Raw genomic sequence first — 21,926 nt, forward strand, 5'->3', positions numbered from 1 at the left:
GAACGATGAGCTCTCGGCATTAGCACTCGCGAACAAGCGCCGCGACAACTTCATTAGCATAAGTAGAAGTGTGTGTCATAAAAATCATATTGAAAATTGTTCCCCAAATTGCTATCTGGCTTTCTTTATGGGGTTATTTCTACACGACGGACGGTAATAGAATGTTCTTTACCCTCCGGTGCATATTAAACTCGCTAATCTTCTGCTCTCGCCCCGGTGTTATGAACTCAAAAGGGGGAAGTTAGTTCTCATTTCCAGCCAGATTTATTCCCGCTATAAAAAAAATACTCACTTTGTTTAGAGGTGTATAAATAGCCATTTAGCATCGGAGTCAGAAAGCGTTGACTCTTAAATCATGTTTCCGTGGCTGATCAACGAATCTTTCCAGCATTGTATCAGCACAATAGAGCGAGACCTGCTAGCATTGCCCCGCAGCTTCTCATTCATCAAGTGTGAACGGAAGTACATTGCTTTGTGGCATGTAGGAAATCAACATTCTCATGTAGCCAGCTAGTAGTCAGAAATATGTGTTGTCTCTTAGTAGTATTCCGTATTTAAAAAGACGCAATCAGGGCTAGCAAAAAACGTCTTTAAATCTTTGAAGTTGATAGCGAAGCCTTTATCATCTGACAAATGAAAAGGGTGCAGACTGCAATCGGCCATCATTGTTTGAAAGGGATGCTGATTAATGATGTCATTTAATTGCATCGGAGGCAGGTGCACAATGAACACCTCAACCGGGGTGGTCAATGCCCGCCAAAGTGCCACTTCCTGGCTTTTCCTATTAGCAGCCAGCATGTCCCCCGTCTACTCCGAGTGCTGTGCTCTTTATTGATTAATGGCCCCAATTCATTACAGAGGAACAAGCCTGCTAAATGCAGTATTAATCAACGCCGGCCGTCGCATTATGAGGACCTTTGAAAATTAGCCCAACGTATTTGTTTTTTTTTTACTTTCCTTTCCGCAGCCAGAAGTCGTTTCTGATTTGAGCGGGAACTTAACGTGTCGACGGCCTCATATGGGCTGTCTTGAATGACAAATGTCTTTCCGAAACGCTGGACATTATTTCTCTCTGTCGCTTTCTTACCACAGTTCGTTCAAAGCCGCCCAGAGAATGAAACCCCCCCCCCTCAAAAATGGTCTATTCATTTCACAATCGGGACGGCGAGCGCCTGCAGCGGCAAATTTATCACAGATAAATCAACAATATTATATTAAGATGTAAACAGATGAGGGGTTAAAGGACTGGAGGCAAGCCGACAATTAATTTGGACAATCGGGAATCTGAACGGGGCTATTATTTTGTACTGCAAGGCGACATTTATGACACTTTAAATCCAGTTTTGTAAAAAAGGACAATTGATCATAATTTGTAAATGCAGTCAGCGCTTAATCTACACGCGTTGCAAATGGAAATGCTCGGGCAGTACCACGTTAATAAAGACGAGCTTAATGAAAAAAACACTTGAGGCACCGATTTTTTGCTTGTGTTAGCATTTGAGCTATAACGTCACCAGAATGTGTTCATAAATCAGGAAATTAGCTTCTATGTGGGGTGTCATAAATATTTGGAGAATTTTTTGTCAGCTTCAGTGTCACCCTGGTATTTTATTTTGACCTGAAGCCTTGAATTTGCTTTTTTTTTTCTTTTTCAAATAAAATGAGGTAATGTGTTCGAGGTTGGCAGGTAACTTTCAAAACAGCATTTAGTCCAGCTGAGTCAGTCATTAGTAGCAATTCACATAAAAAACAGTTGTTCGTTTTAATCTCAGGTATGGGAGAACATAATTTAAGACGTTTCCATTCTTCATGCCTATTATTTCTTATTTTCATGACTAAAACAAATGAAATTCACTCATAATTTTTTTAAAGATATTTTCGTAATTAAATGGACAAATTCTGGCTAACCATACTTAGAAGATACAAGCGGTTGATGTAAGTTACATCATGTAACACACTGAAGACTAGTCATCAAGCTACAAATGTCCCTCAGATGCAACAAGATGATTTCAAACAAAAGGTAATGTGGCTCATTATCAGATTTTTTGAGGTGCGATGCTCCCATTAAGGTTTCGTTCCGCACGCACGGCTGAGCCGGGGGGCGGAGGCGGTGAGGGGGGTGAGGCAGTGTCCTGTGATGATCGGGCATCAATCCGCCGGTTTGTCAGAACATGGCTCCAGCAATAGCACCTTGTTAGATGGAGGTGCTCAATCAAGGGGAGCACTAGAGTGCCCGGCCGGGCCGGGCCAGGTTGGTGAGAACAACCGAGCGAGCGAGCGGTGATTACCGGGCGACGGCTGTCCAAAGGCGGCGGAAACGCTCCACCTCTCCGCAGGAGGCCCTCTGACATTCAAGCCTGCATTTTCTGAATCAGCCTTGAGTGATTAGGGCAGCCAAAGGGCCAAAGGACAGATCACACAATTATTTCTCCTCAACCTTCCTGGCGTCCTTTTGACGTGCACCCGAGCAAGAAGCTCAGCCGTCAGAAAATTTCCACTATTTTAATCTGTTAGCCGCCTTGATGAGTCATTGACGAACACAAATGTCAGATGCGTCCATTTTCTGTACCGCTTCTACAAAAAAATAATGCGCAGTTAGCGCCATCAATAGCTTGTTCATATAAATATTTTGTTAAATTGTGACTTTACTGCTGCATTAGCTTAGGTTAGTGCTAGCACAATTGTTTCCATCTGCAGAGGAACCAAAAGGGGGAAATAATCATTTTATTATCAAATGTGTATAAGCAATAATCTCATTCACAGCTCCCACATCGATGCAAATGATTATGTTCATCCCCAGAAGCTTGTAAAAAATCAATAATGTGACTGTAAAGTGCATGTTGCCCCGCTCATTGTCATTTCGGCCTTTGTAACATCAATAGATATTCGCTGCAATACATGCCCCCCACGTCCCCCCTGTTAAACCTTTTGCTTCTCCCCTGAAACAACACAGTTAAAAAAAATAAAATTAAAAAATCGGGAATCTCCAGCCAAGATTTTCCTTCATAAAACTCACGCTTGAAATCGTATTAGAAAGAGAAGTGGACGGCAGTGGAGACTGTCTTGTACAGCGTAATGTTCAGCGGGGGCACTACTTTGATGTTTGGGGGGAACAGTATGTGGAAATGTCATTTCAGACGCTATTCAAATATGAATTCATGTCCTTTGCTTATTTGCTATTTTCTTTTCTTCCATTTTCCTCACCTTGCCAATTAATCAAAAGCTCCCTCCGGTGACACATATTAAGAATGTGACTGTAGGGTGGACTACAGGTCACACAGCTTTCAGAGAGAATGCTGATTTGAAATTTCCACCAGTTGTTTTGGAGAATTTCCTCTGTCACTTTGAAGTGTGCACCATGCTGAGCGTCCTAACTTTGACACTGGGAGCACAGTGGCTGCGTCTATTTATACATCTTGTGGGAGAATACCTAGCCCCCACCCCCCCCCCCCCCCCTCCGGATCTAACGTGACTGTTGTCGCTTCAGCCACTAGAGTCGCTACTGTATGCACTCAAAGAGCATCTATTTGAAAAATTGTCACGTCATTATTACCAGCGTCGGTTTGTTGTTTTTCCCCTTCTAGCCAAAGATTGTTGTCTATAGCCGGGTCACAGTCAGAGAGTCCAAAGCGATGCATCTCCTCCAATTCTCACAGTCTATTGATTCCCCCTCTGAAATTTATGTTGCCTTTCAGCGGAGCCCCCCTGCTGGGGCCCCTACTGCGGGGGTAGGTGACACAAGAGTGTCGGGCCAGATGCCGAGTGATCCCCTCCGATCTACCTCTTCTAAAAAAGCCACATCCATCGCCGGCGCCAGTACAATCAGCTCCCGACCCTGTTGAAATACCACACAAACCCGAATCCCCGGCGTGGCTCGCTCTCCTTCTGGCTTCTTGTTTTTACCGCACAACACAACGTGTAAATCTTCCAAGCAAATGCTCCGGGAAAGGAAGATGCCAAGAGGGGAAAGAAAAGCGGGACACAGAAATGCAGAACAAAACATGCCAGCTGGTCTACCTTTTGGATTTGGGCTTTTTGGTGAGACTCTTTGAAGTCTGCTTCCAGCACTGTACTGTGCCATCACTCCGGCCACCACTAAGCCCTGTGCAAAAATGCGCCGGCCGATTATAAGAAACCAATAGAATTCAGTCATAAATCACCTAAATTTTCATGCAAATACTCTCCTCGGCGGGGCGTTGATGTCATGTGTGTGTGTGTGTGTGTGCGTGTGTGTGTGCGTGTGTGCGTGTGTGTGTGCGTGTGTGCGTGTGTGCGTGTGTGTGTGTACAGTGGCGTCAATGGCATATAAAAAGGTAAGACTTAAAAGAGAACTCTCGGAGACATCTCGGCCCGAATGCACACAGAAACTTCAAGGTCAAACAGCGCCACATAATAACTGTGACAAGCGCACACAATCCGGACGTACAACAAGACCGGGGAGTTGTTTAGGCTTTTATCTTGTGGCCCAAAGGGGGAAAGATCCACCCGACATCCCGGAGGGGCTGATCAATCACAGCCTGAGTGGTTCAAACAGTTTGTGCCTGATTCCACATCTATCACCGTCCTGTGCAGTCTATAACAAAAAGGACTTTTCAATTAGAGCATGGCGAAATAGAATCGCACCCCTTGATTTATAGTGCAAGACTAATTACGCAAGCTTTAGGGGCTGCATTGTCTTATGTAAAATGTCGGCCTGTGACTCCAAGTGTTGACATTTTAGAAAAGCCCCCCTTGATCGTGACACGGAGGCTCATGAGAAAACAAAACTTAGGAGAAAACTTACTTGAGTGACTGTGTTGGCAATCACAAAATCTTTGGCGATTTCAAATAAAAATGGAGTCAGTCGTCCAACACTTGGTACTGTGACTTTCATTTCTTTAAACAAGGCCACTAGCGTACGGTTTCTATTCCTCCTATGCATTGACTGGATCATGAAACAAACTACCCACAATAAAAAGACAGGCATCCAATGGACTTTGACAGAACCACTAGAAGACCTGGACTTTGCTGACAATATTACTCTACTCTCACACAGCCACCAACAGATACAGGAGAAAAGTCAACTACTCGAAAAAACAGCAGCAGGACTGGGACTAAATATAAACGGAGCAAAAACCCAAGTAATTCGAGTAAACAACAAAAATACAAACCCCATTAATCTCAGGGGCTGCCCACTGGAAAAGGTAGACAAATTCACATACCTAAGAAGTGTAATTGCAGTGGACGGTGGAACGGAGGAAGATGTGAAATCAAGAATAGGGAAAGCAAGAACAGCATTCAACATATTAGATAAGATCTGGAAAACTAAAACCATTTCACTCAATACTAAACTCAAAATCTTCAACTCCAACGTCAAAACAGTGCTGCTATGAGGATCAGAACCATGGAGGACCACCAAACACATCACCGCTAAACTGCAAACCTTTACAAACCATTGCCTAAGACGCATCCTCAGGATCTTCTGGCCCAACCGCACCAGCAACACCAGCCTATGGGACCACACCAAACAAGAAACAATAGAGATACTGGTTTTGAGGAGGCAGTGGAGCTGGATAGGACATACCCTGAGAAAAAACAACATGGCTATAACCAAACAGGCGTTAACATGGAACCCACAAGGCAAAAGAAGCAGAGGGAGACCCAAAAACAACTGGAGAAGGAGCACTGAGCTGGATGTCAAGAAGATGGGACTGTCGTGGAAACAGCTGGAGAAAATGGCACAAGACAGACGAGGGTGGAAACTCATCATCGATGGCCTATATTCCGAAAGGAATGAAAAGCACTAACTAACTAACTAACTAACTAACTAACTAACTAACTAACTAACTAACTAACTAACTAACTAACTAACTAACTAACTAACCAACTAACCAACTAACCAACTAACCAACTAACCAACCAACCAACCAACCAACCAACCAACCAACCAACCAACTAACTAACTAACTAACTAACTAACTAACTAACTAACTAACTAACTAACTAACGGTTTGAACAGGGATTGGGGGGGCTAGACGGAGCTTAGCAGTACATACAAGCTTCAAGGCAGAGCGCCGGGCCGGGCCCATGAATATCATTAACTGGAAGCTCATTTGGCCTTACCATGAAATCAAGCCCGTAAAGTATACGATAACATATGTTCAACAAATGCACTAATAAAAAGCCTTAAAGGTCTCCCTAGTGCATTTTGAGAGTGGAAATGCAAAGTACTTAATGTATAACATTGGTTAACATTGTAATCAAGTAATATAGTTAGCGTCTCATAATCAAGACCGTGTGCTTAAAAGTTCACACACACACAAACACACACGCACACACGCACACAAACTGGAGGTAACAGAAGCTGGATGTCACATTCTCCATCAGTGAGCCTTAAAAGGATTTCACACCAGCCTAAGAAGGTCTACACCTCCTAGTCAGGTGCTACACCGGAGACAAGCGATGGCACTTTGGAGTAATCATTATTTTTTTTATTTTTTTTTTAAGACTTGTCACATGTCCTCAGATACAGAGGTTTGAAAAACATTTTTTTTTAAAGCTTGACAAATATGAAATGACAAAACTGTTGATTGTTAAAGAGCAGCTTGAAGATGCTTCACCTTTTTCCATTTGCTTTTGTTTTGAAAGGTCTTGAGATCAGGACGGACATGTTGGTTCACAGCTTAGCAAGGCTCTGGCTGTAAAGCAGATGAAAGAACCGCGTTGTGTGACAGGGTGATCTGCCGCAGGTAGGCACCATCTCGCTTTTCAAAACGCTTCGCCTCACTTCGCGACTCCCCATAAGAGGTTGATTTCAAAGTCAGTCGGCTCGACAGATTTCCTGCCCGTGCGAGGCGCAGATGATAATGGGGCCTTAATCACCCCGCTGGTTCTGCTTGTCCCTCTCAATGTCACACATCCGGATGAACGTGGTAAATATCAGCCTTGGAGTCTCTCTCAACAACACCATTTTTATCTGCTTTTGGTCCTGGTCACGTCGAAGCGGGCGAGAGATGAAAGGTGTATATGAGAAACTTGCAATTTACATGCCCTAATCACTACGTTAATACTATTTGGATGGTGCAAGTTTGGGATGGTTGGATTAAAAAATAAAACCGGAATGAATCATTTTGCACGCGAGACGTAGCAAGGGGGAAAAAAAAAAAGACGGCTGCTTTGAGGCTGATTAGCGTTTTGGGCACATGATCACAGTAGACAAGTATAGCGCTCCAGCCGTCGTTCAATAGCTTTTGTGTTCATGTAATTGGAAAATAATAACTATTAGGGCTTTATCGACTGTTGAAATCGGGTCTACTACTTTGTATTTGCTAGCAATTCTGCTAATAGAAAATAGCTTCTTTTTTGTTGTTATTACCTCAGTTTGCGGGCTGGATTTCCAATAACACACCGAATCCAGATCCATTCTCAATCAAATGTTGCCTTTATAAGTGAAGTGAAAGCCCCAAAAGATGATGTAAAGCTCTTGGCAGAAGAACAGCCGCCTCTCAGCCACTACAATTCCGTCGGCGCTCCATCAGCACATCCCCCGCTGTTGGATCTCACCTCATTTTTCATATATCAAACAAACTCTGGCGGCTTTACACATAGGCATGCATGCTCCTGCCGCAAGACTTAGCCATGGCCATGCACTGGCTGTCGTCCAATCCTCAGCCGAACTAACGCAAGGACCATTTCCTGCTTGGCAGCCGCCGACATGTTTGCCATCCACTCGCCTCCCTTTCTTTCTCTCTCGTTTTTTACTCCTGTTCATCTTTCAAAGTCAAAGGTGTAGCGATGCTGAGAGCTGAGATAAATAAGTGGCGAATGGAAATATCTGACTTTAGAGGACATTAAAAAACGTCACGTTTGGAGCACAATTGCCAACGAGGCAGTAAAGAGGTCCGTGGCTCTTATTTGCCCAGCCCCCTCCCTCACTTCCTTCGTGCCACCTGCATTACAATCAACCTCATGGCAACCTTGAGGTCGCTGATTAGTGATGGCCTATTGTTTTGCTCCCATTGACGCGATGCGAGGTCCTCGCTCCCCTCAGGGCACTCACGCTAACAAATCAAACCCAGTTTCGCGCTGCGGCTTTTATCACGGGAAGCTTCGGAAAACGCAGCCTAGCAACTTTACTTTGTTAGCAGCAAGTCCCCCAAAATGACAGATTTATATTATCGAGAAGTACACCAAAAAGAAAAAAAAATGCGATAGTGTGGCCACGGTAGGCGAATCACGATAGAGCAGGGGAGACCGCCGTATCGGCAATGAAGTGAATCCGAGGCGTCGGCGCCGTCATCGAATTAAAAGCACGCCAGATGTCGGGTGGGGAAAAAGCCCCGGAGGAGTAAAACAACACATTAAAGCATAATATCACCTCATGGACTTGATGCGCAATCACTGCGTTTCTCCAGGGACCAGTTAGACCATATTTTGCCGCGACACTTTCAATCTCGACTACCTTCAAGTGGCCCACGCAACAAGGTACGCCAGGGAGCACGCGATGGCCTTGACACGATACACGAAAAAAAATAAAAATAAAATAGAGATTTGTTTGCGTTTAGCGTCTGAGGACATTATGTTTCCAAGCAAATCTGGCTGAGGAATTTTTCATGAATAGCAACCGTGATCTCCAGCAGTTTTTTGGGGCACACCTGCCAGCTGCTACAACTATTGCTAGCTTCTTTTGGGCACACGCAGGTGCAGCCACGCACACATGATTGATTAGTTCACATTTGGCGTTGGCATCCTGGTGACTTTTGGTTTTTTTTCTGCATAAATCCAAAGCCAACCAAAATATTTTAAAAAAGAAGTTTTTACATCTTACCTTAAAGCCTTTAGACCCGTATTGTAATCATTTCTTTCCCAGTAACTCGCCACTACAATTTGCACACAGCAGATTGCACAGATTTGCTAAACAAATAATGAATGAAATGAAAATGTATTTGCTCATAACAGAATTAAGGTTAAAAAACCAAAAAAAACAAAAAAGAAGCTATTATGCCTCACATGTTCTGCATTGTAACTATACTCATTTGTCACACCCGGCGGTAAAACAAAAGCACCAACATAAACATCCCAATACAGCTGGAGTTTATGAAGGGGATGAAAATACAAAAGGTATTAATATCCTTTTGAAAAAAAAAATGCTTAGGCCTGTTGTTATCTCACAGCAGATTCATCACTGCTCGTATTCATTGTCCAGACCCCCCGTGGGCGTCATTGCTCATCCTTGCCATGGCACTAAACTGCATTATTTAGTTAGCGAGTAATGCCGTCGCCCTCCGACAATCAGCCACATTCACGCATTCAATATGGAGTCGGGTGCACACGCTCCAACGCGCTTTACTGCATAAACGGAGGAATTAAATTAAAGTCTTGAATGTACACTTTGGGATAGTAAATCCCGGTTACCTTTGCTAAAGAGTCGGAGAAGAGAATGATGCTAAACTGTAGCCCAAAGCTCAAGACCAAAAGATTGTTTCCCTCTTGTGATCATAACTGCTATTTATACCTCGAAATCTTGTAGCAGTGAAGTCGTGCTATTATAATAACCAATTCATATTTTGTACAAATATTTTGCATTTAAGTCTATTTTGTCAGGATGAGAAGTCATAGTTTTAGCAGATTAATTAATGTGTGAATTGTGAATTTTGTTAATGTATATTTTTATTCTGGAATAGATGCCTTCTTCTCTTACAAATATAACTATTATCAAAAAAATAAAGTATGTTATTCAATTAGTCCAAAGAGGGTCCTGTTTTACTCGATTTCTTCTTAATTTGTTGGGGACCAATTGTTTGCTCTGGTGCAGTTCTGGGCCATCCATATGGTGGCGTGCAGACCTACTCCAAAACAAACCATATGTGGACTAATGTGGACTTGACACTTGTAGGAGTTTAAAATGATCACCCAGAAATGCGAGGAACGTTGCATTCAGGCATAACAATGCAATTCCACAAATTGAAGATGGATCCTTCCTTTTTCCACCCCTACCCCCACCCCCTCTCTTTTTTTTTTATTACATCCTTCTTGTGGGCCAACTTGGACCAGATGACCTTGAAACACGTACCATGTGACTCCAGATCCGGACAGACCTTATGCGCTTCCAGAGACCTGAGAGTCAAGGGTTCGCCTCGGACAGCCGCCGCGGAAGCATTCCCCTGGATATAAGAAAATAGCACACGTTAATGAGGAATGATGGAATTAAGCCAATCAAATGAAGAAGAAAAAAAAGAATTCAACGAGGCCCATCTTGCCTGTCAGGTCAGTTGATGGGTGTTTTGAGGGAAGAATGATTTGGGAACTCGCACCTGGCAGACGGAGAAATCTCACGCTAGGCCGCCACGCCAGAGCAGTCCAGCAAGAGTTGTCTTCAACCGTCATTGTCTCCCCTCGTACCTTGGCAAAAAAAAAAAAATGAATGGAATGTTGTTTGCTTTTCAAACCATATGTTGTGTGGTGAGGCATATTTATTCAGATGGCACTATAGCGCTTTAGATTTTTTTTTTTTTTGGGAGGTTAATGACAGAAAAGGTGACCCGCAGCCCTATACATAAAACATGTACGTTACACATCAATTCGATTGATAATTAATGTTGTCAGAAGAGGCGTTCACGATGCAGTGAATGATTAGAAATGATGCATCTGGAAGCAAAAAGTGACACGGTAACATGCAACACGGCCGTCCCGCTGGCAGCTGATTGGATTTAGCCAAAAGTTGGTCCTGGGAAAGTCTCCCGCTGAGAGCAAAATTGACTTACGTCTGTCGGCGGCCAGTGAGATGAAGGGCGTCCGCTCTTATCTTCTTCCATCCCGTGTCGTCCCCCTGCTGACCCCAATACTTTCCCCGCGCGCCTCTGCGCCGCGGCTGCAACAATCTCAAACATAGCATGTCGAGGAGACGCTACCGTGACGTTTTTATTCAGTTCATGTTCAGATTATTCACTAGGTGAGAGATTAAACTACACATGGAATCTAGTTTGTGTCAACACATGATAAGACATCACTGCCGGCCATTTTCAGCATTGTATGCGCTGCACTTTAGTATATGCAGTAGGAACTCGAAGCCTCTGACCGCAATTGTGATAGCTGAATGCTTCTAGTTGAATTACATGAGTATGGCAAGCTAGAAGTGATTTCAACTTGTCTATCGGTGTATCTAAAGTAGTATAGAACAGGTTGCATTCAATTGTGAGCAAAGCAGCGGCGTTACTCCTCTGGTCACATGCAAGACGCACAGGTGGAAAATGCACAATTAGTTGATGAATCCAAGCGAGCGCAAGCGTAATATACACCAAACACCTGGACAGAGCGAGCAAGCGGCTTTGGCCCAATTATGATCAATCAGAGCAACAGGCAGCGCCGCCTAATTGGATATACATGTCTTATTATGTACGAGGTTTGGCATTTTATTTGCAAAGTGTTGATTGGAGCAAATTGGAAGGATCATGGCTGCGCTTTGATCAATGAAGTCTGACATAAAAAATAAAAAATAAAAGCTGTACGGTGCTCGTGTGGACTCGCCATGCACTTTTTCCACATAGACCACAAGTCAATTGCAGGCATTGTGTGTACATAAGAAAAATAATCTGCTTCTGCATTCCTTCTATAACCAAATTTCGGCTTTAAAGACTGAATTCGATGTTTTATTTTAGTCTGGTAATTGATAACATTCCCTCCCGCCTTGGATTTTGTTTGTATCCTTCGCACGTTGGCATCCATCCGTGGTCATATTGCACGTCCACCTGCTGAAGGCGGACATGCGTGCATTGCTTGATGGTAGCTGACCACCGGCTTTTCTTTGCCAAATCCCGATCCAATCGTTCTCATCCTACCGCCCCTCCCTTGGGCAAAACAGTGACCTCATAACTATTTGTGAATATTCCTGAAGGAAGTCAAGAGCAAAAATGCCACTCCGGCATGCTTTTTGTTGATGGTGCTGATATAAGCAAACGTTTATAGTGATATTGCGTCATTTTGAGAAGTTGTAGCTAATGTCATGGTCAACATAAATAGAACTTATTGACTTTCCTTGTAACTGCAGAAATGTTTGTGTTGCATCTGTGCCCCTAATGACGTGACCATTACGTGTCTGATTCAAATCTGTTGCACAACAAAGAAGTAAAACAAAAAACAAAAAGCACATCATTGAACACCAAGTTCTTGTGGTGTGCTTTGATGGAGGAAAAATGTGACATTCATGAAAGATTTAAGCGCTTTTTTGTTGTTGTTGTCTTTTGTGGTAGCGCTATGATTTCTTACCAAGTCACATGCTCGCGTCTGGGAAGAGTCGAAGAATTTCTCTGTTCTGGTAGCGGCAGACGTTTTTATTTGTAATTTCAACACCAGATACCTGATACCTCGCCAGAAAACAGAAACTAATCTATTGGGAAATGATGGGGGTATTCACGAAAGGCTCAGCAGGAAGCAGACGTTGGTGCGTAGTCCTAAGCAGATGTGGAGAAGCGGCGACGACGCTACATTTTGCACCTCCCTTTTATCACCACGTCAAGTTGAAATGTGGCCCTGACCAAACTCTCCGCTCACATTTTGCTTTATGGACTTTGCAATTTGAAATTGTCCAGCGACAAAACGATCACGGCCTCCGGGCTGGGAACCTTCGAAATAAGAATTTGGTCCATCCGGTTATTCAAAGAGAGTGTTATTGTGACAAGATGTTTGACTAGAGTCTGCAGATTATTTTTGTGATCTTTCAAAGATGGTAAATAGAATAAAATTTAATCAGGACCATGGAACAGGATTCTGTAGTGGTCCGTGGAAATATTTTCTCAGAGATCCAAAAATGTACCGAAGAGAACCTCAGAGTCATTTAACATGTACTTAACGGGAGGGCCCTTGAGCCAGGCACTTCCTCGGGTTCCAAGACCCCTGCTCAGGTTCCACCCCAGCTTGCAGCAGGGAGCTAATTGGACCGGCCTCATTAAGCAACATGTCCAAGAAAAAAAAGGAAAAAAAAAAAATGGGGGTGAAGGTGGGATGTTGGGGGTTGGGGGGTGCGGTCTTGCGCGACATCACTCGGGGTCTCCACAAATCTCCCATGCCGTCCTAATAGCGTGTCAGACAACACAAGTGATGTTACGGGGGTCACACTTCACAGTGCGCGTCACCATAACGAACACACGAGCTGCAGATGAATGGCCCAATCAGTCGTGTGCTTATATAAGTAGAAAATGTGCAATTTCTGCAGAAATTATTTTAAAAAAAACATGTACAGTATAGTCAGTCTTTAAAAACACCATGTATAAGACAGACTGTTGTATTATTTTAATGACCGTGTATAGTAAGGATTTACCCATGTATAGTAAGGCCTTTTTTTTTCTTTTTTTTAGAAAAACAATGACCATATATAAAAAAGTAAAATTATGTATACAAAGGTTTTGTTTTTCTTTTTTTTAAAAATAATATATCATGTATAGTAAGGAGGGTTTTTTTTTTAAATGAGCATGTATAATCGGGCTTTATTTAAAATGAATGACCCTGTTTCGGGGGTTTTTTGTTTTGTTTTAAATTACCATGTATATATCGTAAGGCTTTAAAAAGTACCATAGGTCTTCTGAAATCCTTTTCCTCACGATGGTCGTGTGCTGGAACCTATCCCAGCAGACTTTGGGAAGTAGGCAGGGGACACCCTGGACTGGTCGGTTGCCAATTGCAGGTAGGGCACACATAGACAAACAACCACACACTTCCAACCACACTCAAGGGCAAATTGGAGTGCTCAATGGGGCCACCATGCATGTCTTTGGAATGTCGAAGGATACTGGAGGAAAACCACACAGGCACGGGGAGAACAGAATTGAACCCTGCACCTCAGGCCTGTGAGGTGAATGTGCTAACCAGTGCCTCGTATGGCTGAAATTTTAAACATGATGAAGGCTTTTATTTGAAAAGGCAATAAATGTGCATTTTCTGTAAAAATTGTGTGTGAATGTTGAAACGAAAAAAAGAAAGTGATATAATTTTTTTAGATTACAAAATTGGATTGAAATGTATCTGAGGCTAGAATCGAACCAGCGCCTCCCAAGTACACGTACAGTACAACCATTTTCTTTTTAAACATTAAAGATTGTATGTGCCTGTGTGTGTCTGCCGACACTTCAGTGTAATGTACAAAAATACCACAACATAACTTTGAATTATTAAAGTCACAATTTAATATTCGAGCAGCCATTTAATGTATTACGTTTCACAACATTTTATGCAAATTGTACTTTTCACCTACCTTTGATTTTTATGAAACGTGAGCTTGATGTAATGCAAACCACACAAATTAACACGGTAATTAGAAACCCAGTGTAGATTAAACAATCAAAGCAGAAAAAGGACCAAGTGTATGTAAAGCTTGTAGGCTCGGTGACTCCAAATTGTCCCTAGGTATGAGTGCGAGTGCAAATGGTTGTTTGTCTCTGTGTGCCCTGCGATTGGCTGGCAACCGGTCCAGGGTGTCCCCCGCCTACTGCCCGATGACAGCTGGGATAGGCTCCAGCACGCCCGCGACCCCCGTGGGGACTAAGCGGTTCAGAAAAAGGATGGATGGATGGATGGATGGATGGATGGATGGATGGATGGATGGATGGATGGATGGATGGATGGATGGATGGATGGATGGATGGATGGATGGATGGATGGATGGATGGATGGATGGATGGATGGATGGATGGATGGATGGATGGATGGATGGAAAGCACATTTTGGCTGCCAAACTCAAACTATTGCAGACAGCCTGCAATGTTGCACTGCAGACTACAACTGCTGATTTATTAATTCCCTTTTTTTTAATGAAACATTGGTCAACTTCGACGAACTATGTAAAATATGCAATATGTTATCTTACTTGTCCACAACGTCAAAATATTAGGAAAATCCCTCTCGTTGCGGACCCCATACTGCAGTTGACTGTTGACAGAGTAGCAAAATTAAATTGTTTAATAAGGTTCAAAATGTTCAGAATCACTGTGCAAGCGTACCTACTAACGTGTCTCGGTTTACGCGGATAAATGGCGTCCAAATCTTTATTTTTACGTTTTCTTCTTTTTTTGCTCACATTTGCCTGTTAGTTTTTTACCGTTCACTATTTTTCCGCTCCATGCGAGTTGTAGGTCTGCATTTAGGAGTTTAAAAATAGTCACGTCACGTGTAGCGCGTCGGCAAATTACGCACAGTCCGTGGACCAACATAATACACAATAATAACAACACTTTGTTGCATCCCTGCCTTCCCCCCCTCTCCCCATAACTTCAAAATAAAATAAGAAAAAAACTGCAAGCAAAAAGAAACACGTTGCCCCAAAAAATCACTCGACTTCTTCCATATGACTGAGAATTGATGCGCATGCATTTAAAGTGCTTGCTTATGGCCATCTACTTTCGTTTCCGCGCGCACACGCGCGCCCACACGCTTATGTAATGCGATGAGGCGCCATTGAACGCATAGCTGGGCTGGCTTCGTGTTTGGCATGTCACTCGCGTTGGCCCACTCGAGCACGCTGCTCGTGGAGGATGATGGCAGCTCGTTACATTTAACGTGCTGTTGACTCGGATATTATCTAGTCACACCATGGATACACATGCTTTTATTTTTTAACGATGTCCTATTGCTGTTTAGTTAAATGACATTTCGATAAATAGGCCAGGTAATATTCTGGTTATCTGTTTTCACAGGAGGGTCAAAATAATAGAAACGGAACAATAATTATAACATTGTTAAATTGACAACATAAAAAGAAAACAATTAATTAATTTGGAGGTATTGATGTTTTATTTTCGTGGTAAGGGTTTGCACTGTATCATAAAATCAATACAAATTATCATCATAGTAGAAATATTTTGAAAATTGTTTTAGTCATGGATTTTTTTTTTTTTATATACATTGTGTTGCTAAAAGATGCCTTCGTGTAATTATTTACTGTATCTGTTTTAAATATTGGATGCGGTTTGAATGAATACACTCCCAAGTTAGCGTTACAGGTATATTTTTAGTCTTTGCACTTGACTAAGCTGTTAATCAAGAGAAATTAATGCGAGTGTTATGATTATTATGAAATATAGTTCATGCATGACTTTTATTTTTTATTTTGATAGTTGCGCGCGTTGAAGACGTTGTCATTTGTCTCTCACTGACTTTCTACTCAATTGCCCAAATATGGTCAGCACAATTTTAAAAACAATCAGTGTGATGCAGTGCACGATGTAATGTCCCTTTAAAAAAAAAAAAAAAAGAAACATTTTTGAAGGCATCTGCTGTTGCGATCGTGCGCGCGCGTGTATGCGTGTGTTCGAAAGAGTGCAATGGACTCTGCCTGACGACAGCATTGTTAAATAGAGTCGAAAAAGTCATTTCCGCGTCACCCCCCGGACGTAATAGTCCATGAAAAGGGAAATATGAATACATTTCAATACATTTCCAACAAGATGGTGCATGCATTTGCCCCCCCCTACACACACACACACTCCTCCATTTTTACCACACACGCTAGCACATGATCTCGTGTTTTGACTACTTTTCCCCCGATAATGAAAATGCCACTAGCTGCCCCTCCTCTTTTTTTTTTTTTTTTTTTTTTTGCTGTCCGTGCATTGCTGACAAAGACTTGTCACATGCACGACGATCACGACGTGATCTCTGGCTGCCTAATGGGCCGCTCAAGCAAGCTGCAGACAAACAATACAGAGAAAAAAAAGAGAGGGGGTCTTGAGTTGGGGGGTTCACTTTTCATGCTTTTCATGCACTGCTGCACCCCCCTTATAAATCCAGGCGATCCCACAAACGGAAATAAATTAGATTGCAAAATGAGATTCCCCAACAATTAAGTAAGGCCAACTTATTTTTTGTGTATACACAAAAAAAACAACCGGGGTGATTAATCGATTAAATTTGCACATTACTGCGGGGCAAAAGTGTTGGATGTTAATTTGGATAAACAGAAAGAAGGGGGCGCTAGGGTAGATGTGTGTGTGCGCGTGTGTGGGCAGCAATTCGTATTGACTAAAGTTGCAAACACACGCTGGCAATTTCACGTTTCCCTTAATTCAATCAAGCGATTCCAACTTTAATGAGTCACGTGGCTATTTTTTAAAATTATATTTTGGGGGGTGGGGGCCAGTTATCAAATATTCGTTTTCGAGTTTTTGTTGTTCCGCAAACGACAACAATCAGGGAAGAAGTCATCTGCAATCGGTTGCTATACCAAATTAAATCAAGCCCAACGCATTTTTTTTTTTGCATTTGTATTTTTTTAATCGTTGAATATAGTACGAAAATGTATCCAAACATTTTTTTGTGTTGTTGGTGAATCGAAACTAAATTTGACATACGAGCGCATTTCTCCATAAATACCGACCACCTCTAAAAACATGCGGATAAATATGGAAAATTGAGCTAGTTATACATGTATAATAATAATCATAATAATAATAATACTTCCTTTCAGACAACACAGGTAACTTTTAGTGTATATTTATCACGTATACATAATAAACAGGTTGACACGGAACTGTTCAGGCTTTTTTTCACTATTCGAGACGATTTCGTCGACATGACATTTAAATAACAACAAGGATTAAAAGTGTGCTACTCCAACGGGACCTTTAGGGACGAGAATGCTGCACGGTGTCTGGCTATACATGATGGCGGAAAAAAAGAGAGCACATTTAATACTATAAGCTCGACCTTGTAATACTGGTGATCATTCACATTTGGTACACGACTAGAACATTCTTCTTCAGTGGCGTCTATTGTCCATATACCAAGGGAGCACAATTTTTTTTCTTCACAACCTTAAGATATTTACAAAATAAAATATTACAGGTATGTTTCTTTTCCATCTTGGTTGTGGTATGTACAAAAACAATTCCCCCTACGCCCCCCTTTTTGCAACTTTTGGAGCAGTCCTTAGTTAAAAATAAAGAAAAGTTGGCTTCTTCTTTTCTCTTTTTTGGTCCATGCACTCTTTCAGTCCACGCTCCAAAAAGTCTTTGCAGTCCATAAAAAAAAAAAAAACTTTCCATTTTTAAACCCACCCAATTTCCCCCCAAAATATTTTTTTACACGTACCATTCATTGAAATTGGACGTGAGCGCGCCGCTGTGGCTGCCCGCTGTCGTGGTGGTGGCGGCGTGGTGCTGCACCGCCACGGGGGCCGTGGGCGATATGGAGCTGCCGCTGCTCGGGTTCTCCGCCGACGGGGACACGATGGTGGGGGGCGTGGACGACTCGTAGCCCGAGCTGGCCGCTGGAGACGGCTGGGAGCCCGGGTTGCTCGCTTCGTGTACCTAGGAAACAATAAAAAAATGTTTTACGCCTACAAAGACGCATGTTATGAATCCTTTAATTTTTTGAGTGCGATTTTACCTTCATGTGTTTGCGCAGGGAACTCGGGTGCGTGTAGGACTTGTCGCACATTTTGCACAAGTAGGGCTTGTCGGAGGTGTGGACGTGCATATGTTTCTTGCGGTCGCTGCTGTTGGCAAAGCGGCGATCGCATCCGTCGAACTCGCACTTGAACGGCTTCTCACCTGAATTCAAATAAGTGCGTCACTTTGCTGCAAAATAGCACGCATCGACTTTTGATTCATTTGAAATTCATTTTTTCCCGCATCCTGACTTGTTTTAGTTTTGGCGATGCCTTACCTGTGTGCGTCCTTTTGTGAATTTTCAGGTTTTCCGAACGCGCGAAGACTTTCCCGCAGCCGGGGAAGGGGCACGGGAAGGGCTTCTCGCCCGTGTGCACGCGGATGTGATTGACCAGCTTGTACTTGGCCTTGAAGGGCTTGCCCTCGCGGGAGCACTCCTCCCAGAAGCAGATGTGGTTGGTCTGCTCCGGCCCCCCCACGTGCTCCACGGTCAGGTGAGTGACCAGCTCGTGCATGGTGCTGAACGTCTTGTTGCACGACTTCTTGGGGCTTGCCAGCTGCTCGGGCTCGATCCACTTGCAGATGAGCTCCTGCTTGATGGGCTGCCGCATGTAGCGGAAGAAGGCCCCGGCGCCGTGGTGCGCTGCCATGTTCATGTTCATGGGGCCGTAGCCGTGCAGCTGCGTGGACGCGTAGTCTGAGCGCGGGCTCGTGACGTGGCCGTACTGCTCGGCCGCGGCGCGACCGTACACGTCCCCACCGAAGCCCAGGCGCATCTGGCCGTTGACCACGTTGGAGGACGCGTGGCCCGCCGCCTGCTCGTGCAGCCCCGGGAAGAGCAGGTGGCCCGCCGCTTCCGAGTGTCCGTGGGGTCCCGCGGCGAAGCCGCCCGCTGCTGCCGCCGCCGAAGCGAAGAGGCTGTGCTGCGCACCCGCCGCCTCGCCGAACCCGCGGTTCCTGAACAGAAAGTCCCGCGTGGAATTGAAGGCCGCCGTGGAGTAAGAGCCCACGTGGCCCGGGTGGTGGTGGTGGTGATGGTGGTGGTGGCCCAGGGCGGCCGCCGCGTAGCCGGCCGGCGCCTGCGTGGAGAACGCCGTCTGCTCGTGGGAGCCGTGGTTGATTTTGAAGGCGCCCATGCCGTCCGCGAACGGGTTGATACCAAGCGCCACCTCCCGCTCCGTCACCTCGCCCGTCGAGTGGTGCCGCGTAGAGCCGAAAGTGGTCACTCCTATGGCGGGGTACTGGGGTCCGGCGTCCAGGAGCATCTTCGCCCACTCGGTCTGTGCGCGCGCCGACGCGACTGAAGACACGGGTGAAAAAATCACGCACAGATATTCGTCCCTCCCGCCCCCTCTCCTTCAGTTTCTCTATCTCGTCCCAACTCCCCCGAAATCGCCCGAGTCTTGTTTACTTTCTACGACGCCCTTCTCGCGCTCATCTTACGCCCACGCGCCCCCCGGAATAAAAAAAGAAACCCACGCGCTATTGTCTCTTGTGTTTTGTTTTTGGGACGCTCGATCTCCCCGTGGCGTGACTTTCACCTCCTCGCTCGGGCGCTGAGCTGCAGACTGATAGTCGCAATCATTCCTGCAGATAAATGAATTGTAAAGACAACACGGTCCAGCCCTGATGAATGGGGAGGGGTGGGAGCTGTGTGTGTGTGGGGGGGGGGGGGTGCTGTCACGTGAGGACCCGGCCGCTCGTCGATTGGTCGGCGCCTACAAGCCCCCCCATCTCCCTCAATAACATCCACTCAACAAATAACAATCCACGCGAGACGATTGGTCTCTTTGCATCATCCACGCAGGTTTTTTTTTTTTTTTGCGGGGTAGATTGAAAGATTTGGAAGAGGAAAAAAAAAGAGAAAATTTGGCATTAATATAAACATGAATACAGTCAAAATAAAAAGGTGCCTTCACTGTTGGTGTTCGAGACATTTTGCACCAAGTTTGCAAATTTATAACGACGTTAGCCGAATAGCATAAAAGTCAAATTTAAAGGCTTTTGGTAAACAATACTTTTTTTTTAACTTGCATGCATGGTAATTAAAACTGATGAGTTAAGCTAACGTTGAGCTTTTCTGTCATCGTCAATTTTTTGTACCTACTTGTTACGAAAATGATTCCCATTGTAAACACAGAAAGTCACATCTTTTATTACAGCTATGCAGTCTTTTTGCAAACGTTCCGCGTTTTTTTTTGTGTGCATGAAATAACTCACCAAAAATAGTTCCTTTGCAATGAGCTACACATTCCCAACATGTTTCTAAACTTTTCTTATATTTTCATAGACACCCCCTTTGCCCCTTAACCTGTTTTATTAAACATTTTGATCAGAATTTATCCCTTCCCGATGGGCTGCACATGTGCCGGGTGTGTCGCTTTCTAAACTTTTCTAGAATTTCCCACATTTCTTGTATTTTGGTTGTCAACAACTTCCCACATTCTTTCGCTGAAATCACAATTTGATTCCTTCCCATTTTGTGAGGTCTTATCATTACTTTCAAATTTTTGTTTGGGGGGAAAAATAACCCGTTATTAAATCTGGTACATTCCCAAGAACTGTGTGACCGCCGAAAAAAACATCACACCCAAAGTAAATACAGCAGACTTCATCGTCCATTTTGAAGCATCTCGCCTTCCACCTGGACTGCATATATAGGCCGGCTACGTTGCTCTATAAATTGTCAAGTGTGTGTGTGTGCGTGTGTCTACGTGTGTGTGTGCGTGTGCGCGTGCGTGTGTGTGTGTGTGCGTGTGCGTGTGTGTGTGTGTCTTAAGACCTTGTGGGTTGTCGAATTTATCAAGTGGGATTTGCGGCAGGAACCTGCGGCTGCCCCCGAGTTCAGAAATCCACATGCAGACTTTTTTTTTTGCCATACGAGCCATTAAAAAAGAATCGACTCTCCCCACACACAAGCGTGCGCACGCACGCGTACACACACACGTGATCATTTGAATGGATGTGCTCTATAGTGTGCAGCATTGTTTTTCTTTGTTTTTTTTGTTTTTACAAATTTCCGTTTTAAACGAAATAGATACTTTTTTTATGTACAATAGGGAAACGTTCTGTTACATTTTGTGTTTAATGAGTGTAAAAGTTACACACGTGTCAAAAACAAGTTAGAATTTACTGAAACGTATTTTTTACGACTTTGTTTGAATTTTAAAGTAAATAGTTGCCACTCTAAGTTGTTTGTTTTTAAAGCCAAATTAATGAACATCCGCACGAATAAACTCCCCGTTCGCTTTGCTAATATTATATCCCCTTAAAAGGAAAAAAACAGGAAACTTTTCCTTCTTCCTGTTTTCACCTGTTTCCTTTTTAAAAATGAACATGTCAAACTCTTGGCTGACAGCGTCCAGCTACACTTAAAAAGGTGAGTCAATATTTATAGAGGGGATGGCTCGCAAAATTGTTCATCAAGCTGTTTTGGCGCGTGCACATGTGTGTAATTCAAAACTGCGGAGGGGCTATTTGCGGTGTACATTCAGTATGCATTCTACAATGGAACCATTGCCCCATGCATTTGATATACACAAACTATTTTTACTTGACATCCCTGACTGTTTT

At 43.7% G+C, this 21,926-nt stretch overlaps 1 protein-coding gene across 1 annotated transcript; it reads right to left on the reverse strand.

Annotated features, from left to right (window-relative positions):
• Window positions 1-17,211: 17,211 nt before the first annotated feature.
• zic1 (zic family member 1 (odd-paired homolog, Drosophila)) lies at window positions 17,212-20,010 on the reverse strand. Its single transcript, XM_061266182.1, has 3 exons — window positions 18,631-20,010; window positions 18,352-18,515; window positions 17,212-18,272 (listed from the first exon to the last, which is right to left on the reverse strand). Exons 1-3 carry the CDS (start codon window positions 19,616-19,618, stop codon window positions 18,045-18,047), a joined length of 1,380 nt encoding a protein of 459 aa, XP_061122166.1. The 5' UTR covers window positions 19,619-20,010; the 3' UTR covers window positions 17,212-18,044.
• Between the last annotated feature and the right edge of the window lie 1,916 nt (window positions 20,011-21,926).

Source organism: Syngnathus typhle, linkage group LG19 (assembly GCF_033458585.1).
Source record: "Syngnathus typhle isolate RoL2023-S1 ecotype Sweden linkage group LG19, RoL_Styp_1.0, whole genome shotgun sequence".
Lineage (NCBI taxonomy): Eukaryota > Metazoa > Chordata > Actinopteri > Syngnathiformes > Syngnathidae > Syngnathus > Syngnathus typhle.

Excerpts from the sequence above, each read along its gene's own strand:
- zic1 (XM_061266182.1), bottom strand. The coding sequence starts at position 19,618 with ATGCTCCTGGACGCCGGACCCCAGTACCCCGCCATAGGAGTGACCACT. Across the intron at positions 18,516-18,630 it reads TCACAAAAGGACGCACACAG|GTGAGAAGCCGTTCAAGTGC; the intron begins GTAAGGCATCGC and ends ATTTGAATTCAG. Across the intron at positions 18,273-18,351 it reads CCCTGCGCAAACACATGAAG|GTACACGAAGCGAGCAACCC; the intron begins GTAAAATCGCAC and ends ATTGTTTCCTAG.